The sequence below is a fragment of the Pinus tabuliformis genome, chromosome 7, assembly GCF_031772625.1.
Source record: "Pinus tabuliformis cultivar Carrire ecotype Pingquan chromosome 7, CPIR1, whole genome shotgun sequence".
Taxonomy (NCBI): Eukaryota; Viridiplantae; Streptophyta; class Pinopsida; order Pinales; family Pinaceae; genus Pinus; species Pinus tabuliformis.
The window spans coordinates 2,010,206,362-2,010,227,511 of NC_142293.1; the positions used below are offsets into that span (position 1 = coordinate 2,010,206,362).

At 37.2% G+C, this 21,150-nt stretch overlaps 1 protein-coding gene across 3 annotated transcripts in view; it reads left to right on the forward strand.

The window, feature by feature from the left end:
• The window catches only part of LOC149256548 (uncharacterized), a 77,139-nt gene that overhangs the window by 45,969 nt on the left and 10,020 nt on the right, over positions 1-21,150 (forward strand). For all 3 annotated transcript variants that reach the window (XM_089460774.1, XM_089460775.1, XM_089460776.1), the window contains 2 exons: positions 2,587-2,645; positions 10,321-11,535. In XM_089460774.1, the coding sequence (XP_089316900.1) occupies positions 2,587-2,645; positions 10,321-11,535 (1,274 nt within the window). The remainder of the gene's footprint in view (positions 1-2,586; positions 2,646-10,320; positions 11,536-21,150) is intronic.

The following is a 21,150-nucleotide window of genomic DNA, read 5'->3' on the forward strand; positions in this document are numbered from 1 at the left end:
AGAGTTAGATTGCATCCTTAAAATTTACCTCCAAGCCTAAGCTTGGTTGAAAGAAAGTTAGGACCACCTATCTTTGTAGCTTGCGAAGGTTTAGGCTTGGTTGAAAGAAAGTTAGGACCACCTATCTTTGTAGCTTGCGAAGGATAGACCCTCTTTAGTAGTTAACATGGTGACCTTGCAGTCGTTGGAGCCAGTCTCTGCAGCGCCGGAGGCATCAGGTGGTTAGATCCCAAGGGGAGGGATTGTTAACTAAGCCATAACTTGCTTCCCCTTGCTTTCTCTCCATAACTTACTCTAGAGATTAGCCTCAAAACAACTGAGGGAAAGGGATCTCATCTAGATTAGGCATTTTAACTAAAATTAACCAAGATCTTGCATTCCACTTAGGTTAGTTTGCATTCATCTATCTGGCTTTCTCTAACTTGGCATATTGTTATTTTGTGAGCACTCTATTTTTACTTACGATACTATATTACTGCTCTTATATTGTCATCTAATTTCCTTGCTCATTGTCCATTGATACTGTCATATTTATTTGAGCATCTCTTTAAAAGCAAAGTAAAAGTTTCTTTCATTCCTGCAAGTTATATTCTCTGCTCATCTTTTAATATTGTGCCATTTTTTGTACTAATACATTGTATTGCAGCTTTATTTATCTTGTGACTTGAAATATTATGATATTTTGCAGGTGTTGAATCTCTATTGAGCTTAGTTATAAGGCACTGGTTTACCATTGTTAATCTAGTCACTGTCTTATTGATCTTATTGAGATTGTCTCTTAAATATTTACATTGTTCTTTTGGTCATCAAACTTGCTAGATAATTTTTTTGTCAAGTTTGTTTAGATAAATAATTGCCTTGCCCTTAGTCTCCTTGACTTGTTGCTGCAACGAGTTTTCCCTTTCTAACCATCCTTATGGATTACCCCCCGTAGCTTATCTAGGAGAGAGCTTAAATGGAGTGAGTAGGGATTCGGTGACAGCCCCTACTCTGAGGGTTGTGCCTTAAGGATTATACCTTGCAGGGTTAGAAACTTTTCTTGCACTTAGGTGTACATCTTAGGTGACAACAGGCACCATTTCAAGGTTAATTTGAATGTGCTGGCGAATTGAATGCTTGGCCAGATGGCTTATGCTCCAATTCAGCCCTGCACACCTGCCGCCAACATCAACAATAAGCACCTGCCGTGGGGGAGTATAGGGGAGATTTTGTAACATAATGTTATATACCATTAAATTAAAAAATAATTAAAGAATACTTGCATTAAAAAATTAAAAGGGATACAAGTTGGCTTTAAAGTTAAATTTATGCTTTTGAATTATATAACTAAAACTAAATTTTGTTGTTAATTTGACCACATGTCAATAATAATAGTAACACAGATTTATTTTTAAAAAACTACAAGTTGGCTGCAGAGTAAAAAAATACAAATCAGCTTTAAAATAAATTTAAATTCATGTTTTTGAGTTAGAACTAGAACTAGAAAATATTGTTATTTTTACAAATAATAACAAAGATTTACTTTTGATTATGCATTGGTTCTGGAAATAGAAATAGAAAAAGAAAAGTCTACTTTATTAGTTTGTAATAAGAAAAATAATGAATACTTATTTATGTTCATGAGTTAATGAAATTAGTAAATCGATTGCTTTTTATTAGTCTACAACAAACAAAAAAGATTAGACTCTCTTCATGGTTGATTGCACTGTGAGGTGCTCTACATCTCAGAATGGGAGATGTTGTTACATACATTATGTGACAACAAAATAAATAAATGACTACTTATGTACAATATATACACGATGAAAATAAAAATTAAACAAAAGATAAAAAATGATGTATGTATATATGTACATGACAAATAAAAAAAACAAACCAGTGGAGATCTATTTTAAACCAAGGATCTATCAAGCACCAAGAGTGACCAAATATATTAAGGTGTAATTTTTTAATCATTTAACATGAACGAATCAGTACATGGCCTGGACGTAATTGGTAATTAGTGTTTCCTTTTATGATGACTGTTGAATGATGGTAATCTCTTGTATTCCCACTTATCTAGTTCTGGTATTACTATTATGAAAGATTTTGCTTATTTGATTGCCTTTTAATTGCTGCTAATTTTTTATTAGCGTTTTGGTATTTTTAACCCAGATTTTCTTAAGTGAGTCTAAGAAAAATGAGCTAACAGGTAATTTTCAGATGTACTATTTTGTAGATTTTTATTTACACAACTGGCAGAAATTGGCTTTTCTTATGGATAGCATTTTTTGTTCTTGCTTCTTGCATCCTTTGTGAAATTTATTCGTATGATTTTTCTACAGATTTACATTTCTCTGGTTTGAAACACCCATACATCTCACTGCTATGTATCTTATTTTAAACATGCTTGCAATGGTTATCGTATTACAAAATTGTGTATGCTTTTTCCTAAGAAATCTGAGTTCTAGATGTTCTAGTATTTACTATTTATGCATTTTATGTTTCATCATTGTTTGGTTAGCCTTTGGTTCTGAACCTTTCAAATGAAATTAAACATTACAGTTTTATAGATTGAACCTTGATGAGGTTTTTCTTTCTTGACAGGTCTCTCAGAACCAGAAGATGCTGAGGCAGAAAGGCGAAAGTTGCATGCCAAACTTCAGGTCTGTCCATGTATTTCTGTTTATCCATACTGATTTCTGGACAGTGATTTTCTTATTGTAAATGTTTTTCTGTTTCTGTTTTCATGAATGGGATTTGGGCTCCTGCTTTCAAAGCGAAAACCTTTCCAACTTAGCATAAGCTTGATATGTATTTGCATTTAGTTATCTACTATATCAACATAACTTACCATTTGTGATACATTATTTATCCTTCTTATAAGATCTCATTCTGCCATTTCTTTATTTGTTGCAAGTGTTATTCCTCGAGTCTTATATTTTCTTTTATACTGTTCTCTCATGGTCATTAATGTTTGAGGATCTGTGTCTTTGGTTCTACACGCAAATTTCTTTATTTTGGTGAAATTTTGGGAACTGCTTCCATTTAATTGTATTGAACACATTATTTTAACTCATGCGTGTTTCCTTTTTATATCTGATCATTATTGCCAATGTTACAAATATTTTCTTGGGGAATATATTCCCGTGGATCTGAAAATAACTTGATGGAAAATGTAGGCAAGTATAAACTTGGACCTGAAAAGCTCAGACTAGGAAAATTTGGCAAAAGGAATTGCGAGAGCATGGATTGTCTTGTTTTCTTCTGCTACAACCATAGATCCCTGATAACTCTGGATCTAGTAAGCACCCAGAAGGATCAGAAGGAAATTGGAATGCAATTCTGTCGGTGCTTAAAAGATCCAGAGGTAATATGGGTCTATGTTGGGTGGTGGGTGTGTGTGTCTTAGTGTTATGAGAACCAGATTGGACTGGACTGAACTGGCTGGTCTGACCGTTTTCAAAGGAAAACCAGTCTGAACCGGTGTCACAGACCAAGAAAGGCTGGTTTTTACCAAATTGGCTAGTTTTTTACAATGCTACCAAGGACCTTTCAAATGATTTTTTTAAAGCAATATTTGATGAGTGAGAAAGCCTAGTATTTGAGCATATTGCCCTACTAATGCTATGCAATTAATGGTAATGTTAAATTCATAAATTTTTAACATTATCATTAATTGACTTGGGATATTTGAGAGTGGTTCTGACCTCATTGGATTTCATATAGAGAAAGTATAATTTTAGGTCCCACTCAAAATCCAAATGAGTTAATTGTTTTTTAGGATTTTAGGATTGGGGGGATTGCAATGTTTCCATTGGGGTTTGTCATGGACGAGGGCGTGGAACTAGCATTTAATGAAGAGCACCAAGCCCTCTATGAACCTTGATTTTAGTGGCATTGGTTGTTGAACTCCTCTATCATGACCCTACTAAAAATGTACCAGTCACTCCAACAAAATCTTGACGTGACATGCTAAGCTTTTTCTGTCTTATTTTAATGCTCAGGGTGATATTGCTGATGAAGATCCCAATATAGGCAATGATTTTGATGATATGTAGGCCTGTTTGTTTGTGTATTTTTGGTTCAGAGATGGATTGCACTAGGTGCCATTTTGTTTATGTGCACCCTTACATGCTATAGAAATGAGAACTTTTGCATGCTTGTATAAATGTTGTGGATCTAAGTCACATGACACGAGACACGGAGGACACGTAAATAAGAGTATTCAATACAAAATGCAGCGACCTGGAAACAAGACACGAGGGACACGTTATATATATATATAGTTTTTGATCCATAATAAATTGCAGGCTGCAGCTTATCTAATCAAATCAAAATATAATTACTTAAAAGTTCATAGTTCCTTTAAAAAAATAAATAGAATATATATATATAGTTTTTGATCCATAATAAATTGCAGGCTGCAGCTTATCTAATCAAATTAAAATATAATTACTTAAAAGTTCATAGTTCCTTTAAAAAAATAAATAGAATCAGAATTTAGAAATTAGAATGTGATATGCTTGGTCTTGATTAAGATCCAACTGTGTTTTTGGGGGTCAATAATGAAACAAAGATTATAAATTTATAGATATGTACTTTGATATTAAACTGTTAAACAGTAGGTACACTGCATGCTAGCTCTTTTGATATAATCGTAACCAGAACAAATTTGATTTCAAAAACCAAAGAAAATTAATAGCTCGAATGAAAACCTAGTGGGTTGAAAATCGTCTGACATAATCATTATTATATTATCGTAACATTTGATTGGATGACAGTGTGTCTGAGTAGACTTATTTATATTTGTATACCAGCCCCAGAATTCGACAATGTACGCTGCACACGGAATGGTATTAAGACACCATAATAGTTAAGGTATTTTAAATAGAGAGAGAAATAGTGTAGTAATCAAGCACGTGATACGTTGCCATACAGTATGCAATCTCGGATGTTTCCTTTTATGTTTACATAATTTTTGAGGACACCTTCTCGGGCAAAGCTTGCCTTGTGGAGAACCCTTTGGGAAGCCACATTTTCTGGCAGAACCAGATAGATAGTTTCCCTCAACTGTATATATATTGTTTAACTAGAATTGGTTTGCTAGATACGAAAGAAGAGGGAAAATCCTGGGTGTAGAGAATGGTGACAATGGACATCTTATTTTATTATAGCCTCAGGCCCTCAGCTAGTCATTGTTACGAATCAAACACATTTTTAACGGGCTTGCCGCTTAAGTTTTAACTGCGTCTATGCCATATGGTCTATGACTTACCTAAACCTCACACACGCTGCCAAGTTGCCAAACTTTCCAGCAACCAAACAACTCCAAGGAGATGACTCGGCTCCACACGACGATTATACAACGACGGAGAGCGATGACATCGGAGGAAAATAGCAAAAGAACCCCAAAAAAATAATTATATGGGCTTTAAAGCTATTGATTTCATGGGGTACGTACTCAATTGGAGAAAAAATGTTAAGGCAATGTTTTTAGACTTAAAAAACTCGTTTTCCGTTACTAGGACACGAAGAAAACGACAAAGTACGTTTTATGTTTTCCAGGACACGTTCAAAAACGTTTTCGGCACGGTTTAGGGTGTTTTTCGTGTCCAACACGTTAAATATGGGACACAAGACCTTGGAGGACATGTCCTGTGACTTAGGTTTGGATTAATATGGATCCACATGAATATATATGTGTGTATGTTTGTGTGTTTATCTAGATTTTAAATATTTGACCCACTTTTTGGTCTAGTTTTTATACTGGTTCTAGTCTAGTTCTGACTGGCTCTCAGTTTGGTGGGTCTATCGGTTTAGTCAATCAGTGTTCCACTGGGACGCATCCCCGAAGGTGGGGTGCATGAACCTCACGCTTCCCACGCACTTGGGACAGGGGGATGCTTGGGAAAACTTACCCACGTCCCCCTTTTGGTGGGGAGTCGTAGGGGGAAATGTTTCTCCAGTGTGGGGAACGTGTTTCCCCAATAGGGGTGCTTGTGGGCCTCCCCCCTCATAAAGGGCTAGGGAGTCGGGACCCCCCTTAATTTTGCTTGAAAACAGTGATTTATTAGTGGGGAAACTTAATATTCAACTCTAGGGCCCTCAAGATGTTTGATAGTGGTTTCAACCTCATTGGATTTTATATGGAGAAAGTAGAATTTTAGATCTCACTCAAAATCCAGCAAACTTGACAGTTTTTCAGGGTTTCAGGATTGGGGGATTGCAACGTTTCCATTGGATTTTGTCATGTATGAGGGTATGGAATTAGTATTTAATCAAGAGCACCGAGCCCTCTATGTACGTTAGACTGACTCTTTGATTTGTCACTCTTTACTATTTTTGAGTTTTAGTTATATCAATTTACTAATCCAATCTTTAGATTTTAGTATCTACTGTAGTCTATTTTGCTCAGTACTAATTATATTATAGAATGATGAATGATGAATTTTAATTTTAAATCAATTTATAATCTAGAATGATGAATGCTGAATTTAATTTTTAATGTAGATTCTAGAATGGTGAATAATGAATGATGAATATGGATCAAAGCCTTATTGAATCTAATTTATCAGTAAGAATGATGAGTATGGATCAATGTATTTCATTATTTAATTCAATTATGTAATGGATCAATGTATTTAAGCTTTCATTATTGAGGGTAGTCCCACACACCCCCCTTGCGCGTCTCCCTGCACCTGTGTTCCTCCATCCTGGAGTCTTGGTGGAACACTGCAGTCAACGGTTCAGTTTTGATAACATTAGCGTGTCTATCTATCTATTTTTCCGAGGAGACCCTCACAAGGAGACCGAAGAGATGCTTCTTGACATTTGTTGATGGCATTCCTATGAAACGTATTGGCATATACTAGCGCACCTCACCTAGGAGTATTCAAACATGGCACTTGCAGCAAGGAACTAGCTAAGTGGCCAGTGACATTGGTGACAAGTGGTTAAGTTAACTATATATAATTTTTTTTGGAAACGAATTGTAATTTTATTCAGAAAAGACAAAATTATATTCTTCATATGTACTTGGGCATTTCAATTTCCTCAAAAAGAAACATAGTCACTAACATTGAACCTAAAACAAGACACCCTGAAAGTGAAGTCACAGACTAACGAGGAACATTTTCCTCATTTCAGTTTTTTTTTTTTCATTTTTAATTAATTTCTGTCTGTCCCTTCTAAAGGAGGATCCTCGACAGCTAATTGTATATCAGCATTCTGAATCAGGCCTTGCTCCTTATCAGAATTAGAAGATTCAAATTAATGAGTATGAGTATGAGTTCCTTTCTTTCTTCGAGATGGAGTTTCATTAGTAGCTATAGGAATCACCTGATCATTAATTCTTCATGTATCTTTGTGTGCATCTGTAAATCTGCATGTTGTTTTTCTGAATGACCATTTGTACGCTTCTGTACCATTGTTGTGGACAAATCTTCCAGTACAGCTTCAGCTGCATCATCTGAATCCTGGGTTCATTTGCCAGCCAGCTTTTGGATTTGGGAGGATGACCTTTATTCCTTTTTTGATTGAGCTCTTGATTGGAGACATGAGTCCTGAAGGTGTTCAGGTTGATAGCAGCTCATGCATTGAAAGTTGTATTTTTGTAATCCAATATCTGCGTCCATAGCATTTTAACTGTTTCAAAATCATGTTACTAGGAAGACCTTTACTAAGGTCAATTCCATGGACTTGAGTATAAAGTGAAGAACCGAACTCTGTGTGCTCATTATCCATCTTTAAATATCTGCCCAGAGAGTTTGTGATACCTTTTAATACTGAAGGATGCCAAAAATGAAGCAGTACACTAGGAAGGTGGACCCAGATTGGAATTTTAGAAACAACCATTGTGGATGGGTTAAATTCGGGAAAGAAGAGCCCTGATCTTTCCCAGAACAAGTTCCCCCAACCTCAAGAATTTTCTGATAATCTTCCTCATTTGGAGGCTGAACATCAAGAACACCTTTGGAGAAGTGAACCTTGCATATTTTGGTCCAGTTTGAAAAAATCCAGTGATACAGATCTGTTTGAACGAGGCCACAAACCATTGATAACTGTGAAGTTTATATAATAAGAACTGATATGACTGACTTCTGGATGGGAGACCTCCAGGGCTGGCACTTCATCAGATTTCTCCACCAGATATTGACTAGGCATTGTTGGGGATTGAGTTGCTAGATGTGGAGGCTTGAATTTAACCGCATCAGAGAAAGACACCTTCGAAGAAGAGGGCATCCCAAACCCCACGACGCCCGTCCATGTAAACACAGTGCGGATATAAATGCAGAATCCTTCCATATATTATAATCAGACAACTTAGAAAACTCTTCCAATTGCTTACTCCTGTAAAGGCATCATACTGATCCACTGTAAACCCCTGCCTGTGCTTTAGCTGATTCTTAATTCCTACCACATGATCTGATGCAGTTACCCACATGAAACATGATTTCCGAGAGAGGAGCTTGACTATGATCTGAGAATGCATTTTGACAAAATCAGTTAATGAACAAGCATTCCATCAAGCAAAGCATGCATTCACACTTACCTTGGATGCCAAAGAAAAACACCGCTGCAGCATAGAAGAATGTTGCCAGTGCATCATGTCTGTCTCCTTTTTAACATGCCTTTTGTGACTATCAGAGAGGTACCCCAAGATCTGGTTTGATCAGCCGCAAATACCTTTATACATGGCAGGTGGTTCCATCAATTCCTATTTTGAAGGAAACAAGTGTCTTCCAACAGAAGCCATTAGAAACATCTATGCAGAGAGTACCATGGCGTGAAGAAACAATAGAAAGTGCATCTTGAATCAAGTGATCTATAGACAGTCCAGTCCAAAGTGAAAGGAAAATCCTCTGTGCAACAGGATGCTCATGGAGTTTTACAATATGAGTGGGCGTCTGCCCCATCTACCACTGGGCTTTGAGTACAAACACTCTTGTGATTTCAGGAAAGCTGAATGAAGCAATAACAGATTAATGGTGGCAATTAGGCGTCTGAAGCCAAAACCATTCTCAGCTAACTATATATGTTAATCAATATTTGATATTATTTTCTTAAATTTCTATTTTATTTTACATTACTGATTTTATTTTTTAAATATATATTTTGATCTATATGCACAGATGTCACATATCTCATTCATAGTGCGCTGTTATTCTTTTAAAATATTATGTTGGGCTGACTTATGCCACATTTCACATCAGTGTTAGGCACAGACATTAAACATCTCTCCCTCATACTGGGATGTACAGTGCAAATTGCTTCTCCTGTGAAATTAAGTCTTTTTGTCGTTGACTGTGTACTGGTTCATAATAGTTTTCCTTCATTTGCTTTGTGTTATTCTCTTTGCACTCCAAATAGTGAACTGTTTGGTATTCATCAAACACCTACAATTTGTGCCATTTGGACTGGTGGGAGATTGTGGATTGCTTTTTCCAGGTAAACTAGAAATGTGCCTCTTCACATGCAAGGAGGATACCTTCCAAGATGAGCAGTTTCTGCATGAGACCATTGGTTTGGTTTATTAGTTTTTTGAAATATTTAATTCTTTATCTATCTTCTATCAGTAATGTGCAACTGTCTTTGTCAAATTTATGTTAAGATTGAATTGATAGTCATTTGAATCTTGATAAATTATTCATTTTAAATGTCTTTTCCAAATTTTTGCTGTCATCAACTGGGAATTTCTTTTTCATTATTCATCTTTTTCTCTGAAACTAAAATAGTTTATTCCATTTATAGTTAGAAATTAAGAAATATTGTCTCATAGGTTATTCACAGGCATGCTGCTTGTTTTTTTAATCAATAAACTGGCTTCAATCTCTAGGTTAACTCCAAGATGCTTGCTGCCTTTTTTGAGGTTTTACAATTTTACTGAATTGTGCTTCCTCCGCAAACTGTGGGATTGGCTATTGCTGTCAAATTTGTTTTAAGATTTAAGTTATTATAATTTGGTAAATTATTTATTATAAATGTTTTCCATAGTTGTGTTGCCATTCACTGGAGTTTTTTTTTGTCAATATTCATCGCTGTTTTTTCTAATAGAACACTTCCTCCCTTCAAGAAATTAAGAATATTGTCTGGTAGGTCTTTCACATGGTATGTTGCTTGCTTCTTTTTAATAAACCAGTTACAAATCTCTAGGCTAACTCGTACATGTTTTCTGCCTTTTGAGGTTTTTATAATATTACTTTATTGCTTTCATTGAACTTTTGTGGTAGAAAGAACTTTTAAGTGTTTACTACTCTTGAGAATAAATGATCTCTGCTACTGTAAACTATAGAGATTGGTTTTCCATGGTATAAATTGATTATTTTTTTGGATGTGCAGTTTCTCGAGGTGATGCTACAGAGGATAAATGAAGAAGAACGTCTACGGATGGCTTCAGGGATTCCTGGCCATTATTCTAGATTTAGATTAAATAATACATCCAGCAATAATTCTAAGTGGGATCATAGTCGAGGCTCACCAGATTCCGTCTCACATGTGCTGTCTGCAGATGCTCCTTTTCATGAGAGTCCTTCTCCAGTAAATTCGGGATCAGTTGATGAACATGCTGTCCTAGACTTGGACAAGAGTTTTGTTGGATCTCCACCACCTCAAGTGGATGCCATTGCAAAGCCAGATTCCAATGCTGTTAATAATGAAATCTGTTTGGACAATCTTTCTATTCGAGAACTCCATGAGGCCTTCCGGAGGACATTTGGGCGTGAAACTTCTGTTAAGGACAAACAATGGCTCAAACGTCGTATTTCGATGGGATTGAATAGCCCTCGTGATGTAGCCAATAATAATGCCGTATCGGAAAATAAACTATCTGGTCATAAGAAACTAGAAAAAGATTTCAGCTTTGAAAGCAGGCATATTATTGATCAACCTGTGCACTCATTGCCAACCATACAACCCATCAACACTAAAGTGGCAGCTGGTAGTGCTTTTGAGTCGTTTGGGAGAAAACAGCCTCGTGGGAAGATTGCTTCGACTACCTCTTTCATGGAAGTAGAGAAAGTAACAAATGGATTTGATGATGAATTTGTGGGTCATGGGATGAGAGCAGGAAAGAGATTGCGGAAGCCAAAGGCAGAGTATGGAGAAAATTTAGAAGTTGTAGATGCAGAGAGGATGGCTGGAAAGACGGTGCGAAGACCAAAATCAGAGTATATAGACTATGATGAAGATTTTGATACAGAGAAAATAGCAGGGAAAAGAGTTCGAAAACCAAAAGTAGAGTATGGAGAGTATGATGAAGTTTTTTGTTCAGAGAAGACAGCAGGGAAAAGGATGCGGAAACCTACTCGAAGATACATTGAAGAACTTTCAGAAGAAGAGCCGAGAGCATATAGTGGAAGGACAGTTCCTGCTGTCAGAGATTCAGGTCATGGGCACTCACCACTAAAGTCTCGTGTCAGGCCTCCTTTCTTGAATGGAGTTGAGGGAATGGCATTGGTAACGAGGCACGACTCTCTTGGTGGGTCTGGGATTCAAGTTCCATTTGTTTCTCGAGTGCGCAGGGGACGCCCAAGGAAAAATTGCACATCTCTTCTGGTATGTTTGTCAAAATTTATCCACTCTTGTTTTCTGATGTTTGTTTGAAACATTTGAAGTAATTATTCTGAAGAATCTTATTCATGGGTGTAAGTCCAGTTCTTGTATGTAATCAATAGTCATTGTTAGGAATCATATGCATTAGGTTAAAATTTTTGAAATTTCTATGTTATGTATATAATCAAAAGTCATTGTTAGGAATCATATGCATTAGGTTAAATTTTTTGAAATTTCTATGTTATGTATATAATCAAAAGTCATTGTTAGGAATTTTATATATATACCAACTGGATTCTTCCAAACACTGTTCTATTTTGGCCCAACTTACTTACAACAGATGACAGCCAAGGCATTTGAATTTTGGGTGCTGAACTTTGGGCATCTGTTTATTTTTTTGCTTGGGAAACGACCCTTTGTTAATGTTCTACCCTCTATCAAATGCTACAGCATTGGGTTATCTTTTCTATAAAATCATCCTTCAAGATTGCCTGTCCTTCTACCCAGTCTCATCCAGATGAACTCTGTTAGCCACAAGAACCAGTCAACATGTTTTCAGTTTTTATTAAACCTAGGTGTGAGCATTAAGTGATTTGATTTAACAACTTGACTGTAAAGTTTAAACTGCTTGACATTGAGCTTCAGATATCTTTCGAGGCCTAGTCTAGGATAAAATTGCTTCACCTTTTAATATGGTTTTAGTATCTGTTATAATGTTATGGAAATTGATGATTGGGAGCTTTTTGCATCCATGAGTTATGGAACATATGTGCAGGAGCAAGGTTTTATAGGGGGTGGTGTAGGAAACTCTTCTGTTCTTTTCAAAAATCATTTTCTTTTCAACACAGAACAATAAAGAATACATCAAGGATCATATATCACGGAGGCAGCCTGTGAGTATATAGACTATACTAGGACGTTGGGACCTTCCCTATATAGCCAAGGAGAACCAACATTTTCCACCTTGGTTCTAGTTCCCAGACAATCTATGTCTTTTGCTGAAATGCTGTTTTAGACAGAAAATTGTTTCTAATATAAAATCTTCAATCTTAACTGAATGGCAGGGAGCAGCATACCCAGTCTGTAGTACCATCAAACCATGCTTAAAGAATGATAGCTTGCCAATGAAGGGTAGCAACAAAAAGAGTGCCAGACTGATAAAATCCAATCTGAGCAGGCATTGGCAACTCTGTAGCCACAAAACATGTGTTTAACCATGTCTATGCTGTGTGACAATTTTTACCCAACCACTCCTTAAATATGAGTGATATGGGTGAACTCCATCACAATGGAAATATTTGGTGCTTTAGGAACTGTACCCATGAAAAGAACAACATTGGGATAGTGAAGCCTGCTCCAAGTGCATCTCCTGATATGTTTTGGTAAAAGAAACTTTAACAGCAACTTCAGTTCTGTGCCATTGACCTTGATACACTTAACAACTGTATATCTAATAGCTGCTCCAAACTGTTTATGCCTTTAGCATACTCCTACAGCAATAACACATAAGCATACTATTTGGATGTGCAAGAATATCCTTGCCAAAAGTGTATGATGATCCTCGTGTAGGATGTTCTTCACAAAGCATTGACAGTGTTGTCCTTCTCGAACTGTAAATCTCTAGGACTGAAGTCTGAACTACAACCTTCTCTGGCTGATGATATTCATGTGGTGATCTTCATGATACTTTGAATAATAACACCTATCATTACTTTGATTGTCGCATAGTCAAGATGTTCCATTCGTCAGCCTGAGAGCAGCCAGATGAGTACATTCATTCTAGAAGTGGAGGCATCTCTGAGACTGCAGAGTGCAGGCTTTAATAGTTCGAGTTTGAATTTTGATTGTTCAAAGCTAGTTCATGTTGTTCTGGCACTTCTTGTTTTCTTCTCCAAACCTTGGTGAAATTTTCTTTATGGCTGGTAGAAGAATCTTGTCTTGATTTGTAAGCTGCAGTCACACGCAATAAGCCCAAGGTCGTGACATTTGAAGCATTCTGTATTGTACTTGAAAAAGCAAGCAAATAACTTAAAATTCCTGCTGCTGTAGCCATTGGCATCTCTGACTTCTGCAAACTTGCTTCTATATGACTGACAAGGTCCTCTTAACTCATTTCTGGTAGAGGCTCTGCAATCCCTTGCCTGATGACCAAAATTTGTACATTAAAAACAATGACCAAGGAATATTGTTTGATACCTGGCTGAGTGCGCTTCCTTTGGTCTTCTGAAGTTTCTTTGCTTTGGAGGAGGCTCAAACCTTTGCTGATCCTTGCAGCTGCTTGCCTTGTGTAAGGGCTCCTTGAGAATATCAGTATAACCTCTTGGTGAAGAAGCTCTTCCAAACTCATCCTGATTTCTTTACTTGCTTTCACTGAGATTGGAGCTTTGAAGAATATTCACATAGACTTTGGGCTTTACTTCAATTTCTGGGGAATTCAATTTCTTCTCTCTTTTCTGCTTTCTCTACTTGAAATCTCAAGAGTGCAACTGCTTCTTTTGTTCCGTCAAGGTCATCAAACAAGAAAGCTTTGCCATTTTGATTGTCTTCATCACCTTTAGTAGGTTTTATATTTATCACTTTGGAGGAGACTTCTTCTAAGGTCTTGGAAGCTCGCCTTCTTGACCTTGGCATCGGTTTTCCTGGGATCTACCTTCCAGCTGTTAGCCAATGATTGAAAGAATTTGTTGAAAACACTGGGGGGGGGTTGAATCAAAATTTTGCCAAGTTAACAATTTTAACCATTAGAGATAAAATACATGAACACAAAGAGTTTAAAGTGGAAACTCAATTTGAGAGAAACCCACTAAAACGTTTTGCCATCAACTTAATTTATTACATCAACTGGCAATGACACCAATCCTATGTAAGCACCAACATAAAACTTTCGTAAGCACCAAGCTACGAGAGACACTTTTGCTATCAACTTAATTTATTACATCAACTGGTGAGGACACCAATCCTCTATAAGCACCAACTTACAACTTTCGTAGGCACCAACCTACGAGAGACACCAATCCCCTAGCTGAGCACCAACTTAGAATTTGTAGGCACCAAGCTACAGGGGACACCAATCCCCTATTTGAGCATTGACTCAATTTCAAGTTGTTCCTTGGATCTGTCGTTAACAACTTTTGGTCTTCAAATCTTTAGTGATTAGTCATCTAACCATGCAATCCTCAGGTTTGCTCCTTCAAACCTGATCTCAGCCACCTGTCCTGCACTAGCCTTCTCTTCATGTTCAAATTGTACTCTCAACTCAGCTTGATCTAAGCTTCTATAACAATGTCTCTGGTACAACTCACCATGCAGCTACCTAGGGCTTATTATCTGTTGGCAACTAGCACTCAACACGCAACAACTGTTACTGCCAAACTATCATTTCTATTGAAATTTAGGGCTTTACAATTACACACTACAATTTACAGGTGTAATTACAATCACTGTTTATACTTCAACTCTGATACAATCTCTATCAGGGCTCTTTTCCTAGCCCTATCCAAATCTACGGTCTCAAGCCTGTAGCTTCACTTCAAGATCTGGTTAGGTCTCACCCTTGTACACTTTGTTGTCACTGCACTAGGGCTGTCACAGTTTTGTCGTAGACCCTGTCCACTCCATCACCATTATAGGTACTCTACTCTAGACCATACCATAGGTCTACACTTAAGTTCTTGTCCACAAGGGGGCTCAACCCTCCCTCCATTAATAAACTGAGTACTCCGTTTCTCCCATAGACCTTAATTCAGGTTTGTCTACAATACATTTATCACATAGATTCTCTAAAAGTTTGGCCTCCTCACTTTTGGCTTGTCCTAGACCCAAGAATTCTGTTTACAACTCGACCTACAAACTTTTGTTGCATGTGGGTAGCATTACTAACAGATTCGAGGTTTGTTCGTGTTATAAAATTGAGTAGGGAAGCTTATTAATTCATCTTTTGCTTACTTTGACATTATTTATGACATTATGGTATTCTTCTTTTGTTTATGCTTATGTTCTCATCATCAAATAAATGCCAAAAAAAACAATGAAGATCGCATGAACACAAGATATAGGCTCCAAGCCAGTGAAAAACCCCTCCAAGGGGAAAACCCAAAAGAACTTTTCTTATAGAATGAGTTTCAAGTGAGACTTCCAAGACCAAACCCTAAACCAGGGCTCCCACCAGGGCCAAGTCAAGCAACTCGCCTTTCCACACAAGATCTTCAAAGATAGTGAAGCATAATCTCTCCAAGAAGGGGCTCTTCTAGCCTTTCGGTCTCACAAACAAAGTCTGTTATCTCCTCCCGCAATTCAGACATGATGAAACCCTAGAAGGACCTAGGGACTTCACACGTGGGAGGAGCTCAATACATTCTAAGGCAGACTTGCTTCTTTGCTAGGCTCTTGTAGCCTCTTCACATCCTTCTCTAGCTACAGGCCTTATCCAAAATGAAGTGTGCTTATGTGTGTCTCATTGGAGGTCGAAGTCCTCCCTTGTATAGCCTTCCAAGTACCACTTTAAGCCCACTCTAGGACGACTTTAGCTAGCTGGCCGATTTGTTCTTGGGAGCCCTTTAGACACTTCCAAATACAAAATAAATTTGCTTTTTCTTGATACAAGTGCCCCCAAGGGTCTTTTACAAAGTGACATTGAATCTTGACTCATGACAAACCCTAGGAGCATTCAATGGATGCTTGACCTAATGAACAAATGACTTGAGTATGAAACCCATGCTTTACATAAATCATTTGATCTTTACATCATTTTTGTTTCTTCTTTTGATAGATACATAAGAATTACATCATGACATGAGTCAAATGACAATTATGAAGACCGAAACTAGTTACGTTCTTCACCAATTCGAACATAAATTACCAACCAACCATGAAGGCTTGGCCTACTCCAATAAAGGTAAAATTGCCAACAATCTTTCGTCAAAAAAACCATAGAGGATATTGAGAAGACTCAAGAAATAACACAACAAAATACCTAGATTTTTCTCTTAGCTCGACTCGGTAGCAGCATCAAAAGTCACAAGTTCTACCTCAGATTTTGACCACCAAAACACAAAGCTGCCCTTAGAATCTCGACTTCAACATCTTGGCACTTTTCTCTCAATTTTCCCTTCAAATTAGATCTCAGATTGTCTTAGTTCGTTGCCTCAATTTGGCCCCGAGGCCACAACAGATAACCCTTCTTTGACAACAGGTCTAGCTCTCCTTAACCGCAAAGATATTCCACCTTTGACCGTAAAGATCTTGACCTCAGACCATAGAGATGATTGGTTGTTAAACTAGCTACATGCATGGCAATATGTATGAGTTTAAATGTTGCCTTTTTGCTTGAGGGTTGACCTGTTAAGGTAAGGTCATAATATTTTAAATATTAATCTTATGTGGGGCCCGACTTGATCAAGGAGGCACAAATAAATTTAACTTCAAAAATTCATATCTCCTCAACTTGAGGAGTTATGAGGTTGTGCCCTACATCATAGGGAAGGTCTTAGAATGTACTATTTGACTATGCAATCATCTCCTTCATTTGGGCAGCGTTTGACAACAATGACAACCATTGTCTCAACAGGGCGGAATGATCGTTATCCTCCCCACCCAAGTTCAATTCGGGCAAGTGATGTGTTGAGCTCATATCAAGTATATTCTTGTAATGGCTTGAACATCTTACCCAAACTATGGACTGGATGATGTGGTGCTTGCTTATATATATATATATATATATGTATGTATGTATTTATTTATTTATATTGCATATGTGGATTATACTTGTTTTGGTCTTCAAGGGATTCCCAGACATGCAGGCTCAAAGCCATTACAAGGATATACTTTTTATGAGCTCAATATCTCACATGTAGGAATTGAAACTGGGTGCGGAGGATAACAACATTTCTCCAAATGATCAGAGCTACATCCAATTGACATATGTATGTATGCATGCATAAGTAGAATTCTCCCCATCTACATTCGTCGTGGAACTATCCTTGTTTGCAAACATTCCCTTGATGTATATAATATTTACTTACAATATATAAAAGTTATGCTTATTTGCTATATAGTCTATTATAGTATTTGCTTATGTGAAAGAAGGGGTTCCATCAAATTGTGCATATTTGTATGTTGCTAGACACCTAGAGAGCAAGAACATTAATGTAAATTGTTTCTTCCAAAAAAATCCTAGGTTGTAATGAAGTGTATGGGCTCACTTGATCCGGATTGGATCATTATAATTTTTGTCGTTCATCTCGATGCTTTCATAGTGGAAAAATTAGAGAAATCAACATAGAGTAGTTCTAGTGGCAGGACCTAGTGTGAGGCCTTAAACGACGTTTTTGGGGTTAAAACTATCGCTTAAGTATTGCACGTCGTGATGCTATTCTACACTTGAAGACCTTTACAAAGGTTCAAGAATCGCGTCAATTTGAGTTCAAATGCAAAAGTAATGCTTTTTGGGAGTTGTTGACTTATCATGATTGACCACCATAATTTGAGAGGTCATATCGACCTTCGTTACTCATGGAAAAGGGGCTAGCCACACAGGGACTATGAAGAAGACTCTTTAAGGGGTCAATTGTAACTCATGTTGAGGGTTGGATGGGTCAAATTTAACCTCGAGTTGGTTATCGAGATTTGTTATAATTGGGCTACTAGGAGGAAAAGGGGTTCCATTCTATTGGAGTGGATTTTGTCCATGGTAGAGTGGAGTAGTTGGGAGTGGGGGGAGAGAGAAAAACAAAGGGAGTTTTTGTTCTGTAATTGCCCACGGGCCACATGTCTTAGGTAACTCCATTAAGAATGCCTTCTCTTTTGTATTTGCATCATTTCCATTTCGACAAAAGAGAGTAGAGTAGCCTCACCTTCTAGCTTGGTTTTCTCTCGAAAGGGTTTCCTAGATCATATCTTGGTGTTCATTGTGAAGTTGTGTGTGTTCTTATTTCATTGTTCTTTATTTTTCTTATTTTAACTATTGCATGCATAAGCATAAATAATTGTAATTAGTAAATATATAAATCTAAGGAAAAGTAACTTGCATAGTACATATTTCAGATTTCAATCTATTTTTATCAGATTTGTTGTTATGAACTATTTAGTGGAATATCCATGATAATTTAGAGATCATATTGGTATCAAAGTAGGTTCCTTTGGGTATTTTGTAGGAAGTTGTAGGGTATTAGATTGGTTTAAGTAGAAAGTGATAAAACCCTAGCTATGGTGGATGAATCACTTTATGATAACCCTCGAGATTAGATAGAGGAAAGCTTTGTGCAGTTGGAAACGCTAGTCGCAGAATACACTGTAATGTGAGCCTCCACATAGTGGCCATAATCAATAAGCTTGGGTTGTTTGGAGAATATGGAGGTTCCAATGCAGAGGTTAGGTTGGAGGGGAAATTAGGGGATCAAGAAGAATCAAAGGAGTCTAGGAAACCCCAAATAGAGTAATCGTGTTGAAGTGTTGTGAACCAGTGTTGAAAAGATCTACATCGACAAAAAAATCAATGAGAGTCTAGAAAACATAGTCTTCGAAACATTGGTGAAAAGATGGCTAAACATTGGAAAATATTAATAAATACAATATGGATTCGTTTTTTATTTTTGAATTGGAAAATGTTCACAAAAATCAGGGAAAATTTGAAAAAATCGCTTAAGGAAAAATCATAAACTTTTTGACACGTCACTGAAAATTCGACGATGTTATCAACACTGATATGAACCATTCACAGTCTCTCTTCAAGATGGAAGGAAAGGTGGACTTCAAGCCATATCAAGGGATTGATGCTTTGAAATTAAATCATTGGTTGCAATAATTACAAGTTTACTTTAATGTTCACCACATAGATGAGGAATAGAAAATTTCATTTGCTTGTTTGAAATTAGAAGGCCATGGCCTGACCTGGTGGGATAGCCACATGGAAACATTAAGGTTGGAGGGGGATACTCCAATAAATAAGTGGGAGGATTTTAAAACTCTCATAAAGTCCCAGTTCTATCTTATCGGGTATGTAGAGGATTAGTTGATCCGATGGAATTACTTCAAATAGATATAGGGGCAGAGCGTATAGGAGCACACCAAAAAATTTAGGAAGATGGCAATAATGCTGGTTGTCTCTCCCAAGAACTGAGATGTACTCCTTAAGTATCTGGAAGGTCTACACAATCATCTACGAAAGCAAGTGATTTTTTTCAAATCCATAATGGTGGATGAGGCTTGTGTTTATGCATAACACCTGGAAAACATGGGCCATAAGAAAGAAAATTGAGTGGTTCAAAGCAAAAGAAACATCGATGAGCTTACAAAGAAGGGAAGAAGAAGTGGAAGAGGGGAAGGACAAAAAGACAACAATGATAGCACACCAGTGAAAAGATCCTAGCAACAATTACAACCATTGTAACATTGATGGTCATACAAAGGAGAAATGCTAGAAATTACATTCAAAACTCAACCCAAAGAATCGAAAAAAGGATGGGAAGAAGAAAAGAATCATAGCCATGGATTTGAGCAATCGATTGGAAGGCGACTTAGATGTGGATGAACATATCGTTTGCACATCAAGGCAGAAGGGGGTGAATCTTAGTAGCCTTTACTAACATGTAGAGAAGGATATGACCAAACTCTTCCATATACAAGACAAGTCAAGAAGACAAAAATTGATGTTGTGTTCGACTCAGGATCATAGGCAAATCTCATGAACTCAACCCAAAGAATCGAAAGGATGAGAAGAAGAAAAATCTCATAGCCATAGATTTGAGCAATCAAGTGGAAGGTGGCTTAGATGTGGATGAGCAAATTTTTTGCACAAGTGCAAAAGGGGGTGAACCTGAGTAGCCGCCAGTGACAAGAAGAGAAGGATATGACCAAACTCTTCAATATAGAGATAAAGGTCAAGAAGAAAAAAAATGATGCCTTGTTCGACTTAGTGGCACAGGAGAATCTCATTATCGCAGAGGTGGTGGAGGTACTGGGATTGAAGGTTTGAGATCATCCTAGCCCATATCTATTGGAATGGGTAAATAAGGATGTAGAAATCAAGGTAACAAAATGGTGTAAAATAGAAAATGCTAGCAGTTATGATTTTATTCATGAAGTAGAATTGGATGTAGTTCCACTTCATGTGTGGAATTGTGTTTGGCTGTCCCTATATTTACATTCATGATGCAATCTTAGTGAGGAGAGATGACTAGTATTGCCTCATCAAGGATGGAAAATCCTTCGTCCACACGCACAAGGGCAAATCTAAATAAGAAACTAGTTGGTTCTAACAAGAAGTATGCTTTACGATTTTTGAGAGAAACTTAGTTTGTATAAGAATCAATGAGAGCAAAAGCGTCTATGGAGAAGTGAACTAAGGATCAAAAGAGTTAATGAGAACAAAGACATTCTTGGGGAAGTGCACTAAGGAACCATGTGGGTCACCCATCATAATTGTGCGACAGAAGGATGAGACTTAGCGAATGTGCATTAATTACAGGGCGTTAAACAAAATTGCTGTGAAGAAGAGGTACCCCCTACCTAAGATTGACGACTTTTTGGACTTAAATAGGGTATCACTATGTTTAAGTCAAAGACGAAGATGCTTGAAAGACTGCTTTGAAAACCAGACAAGGCTTGTGTGAGTGGTCATGC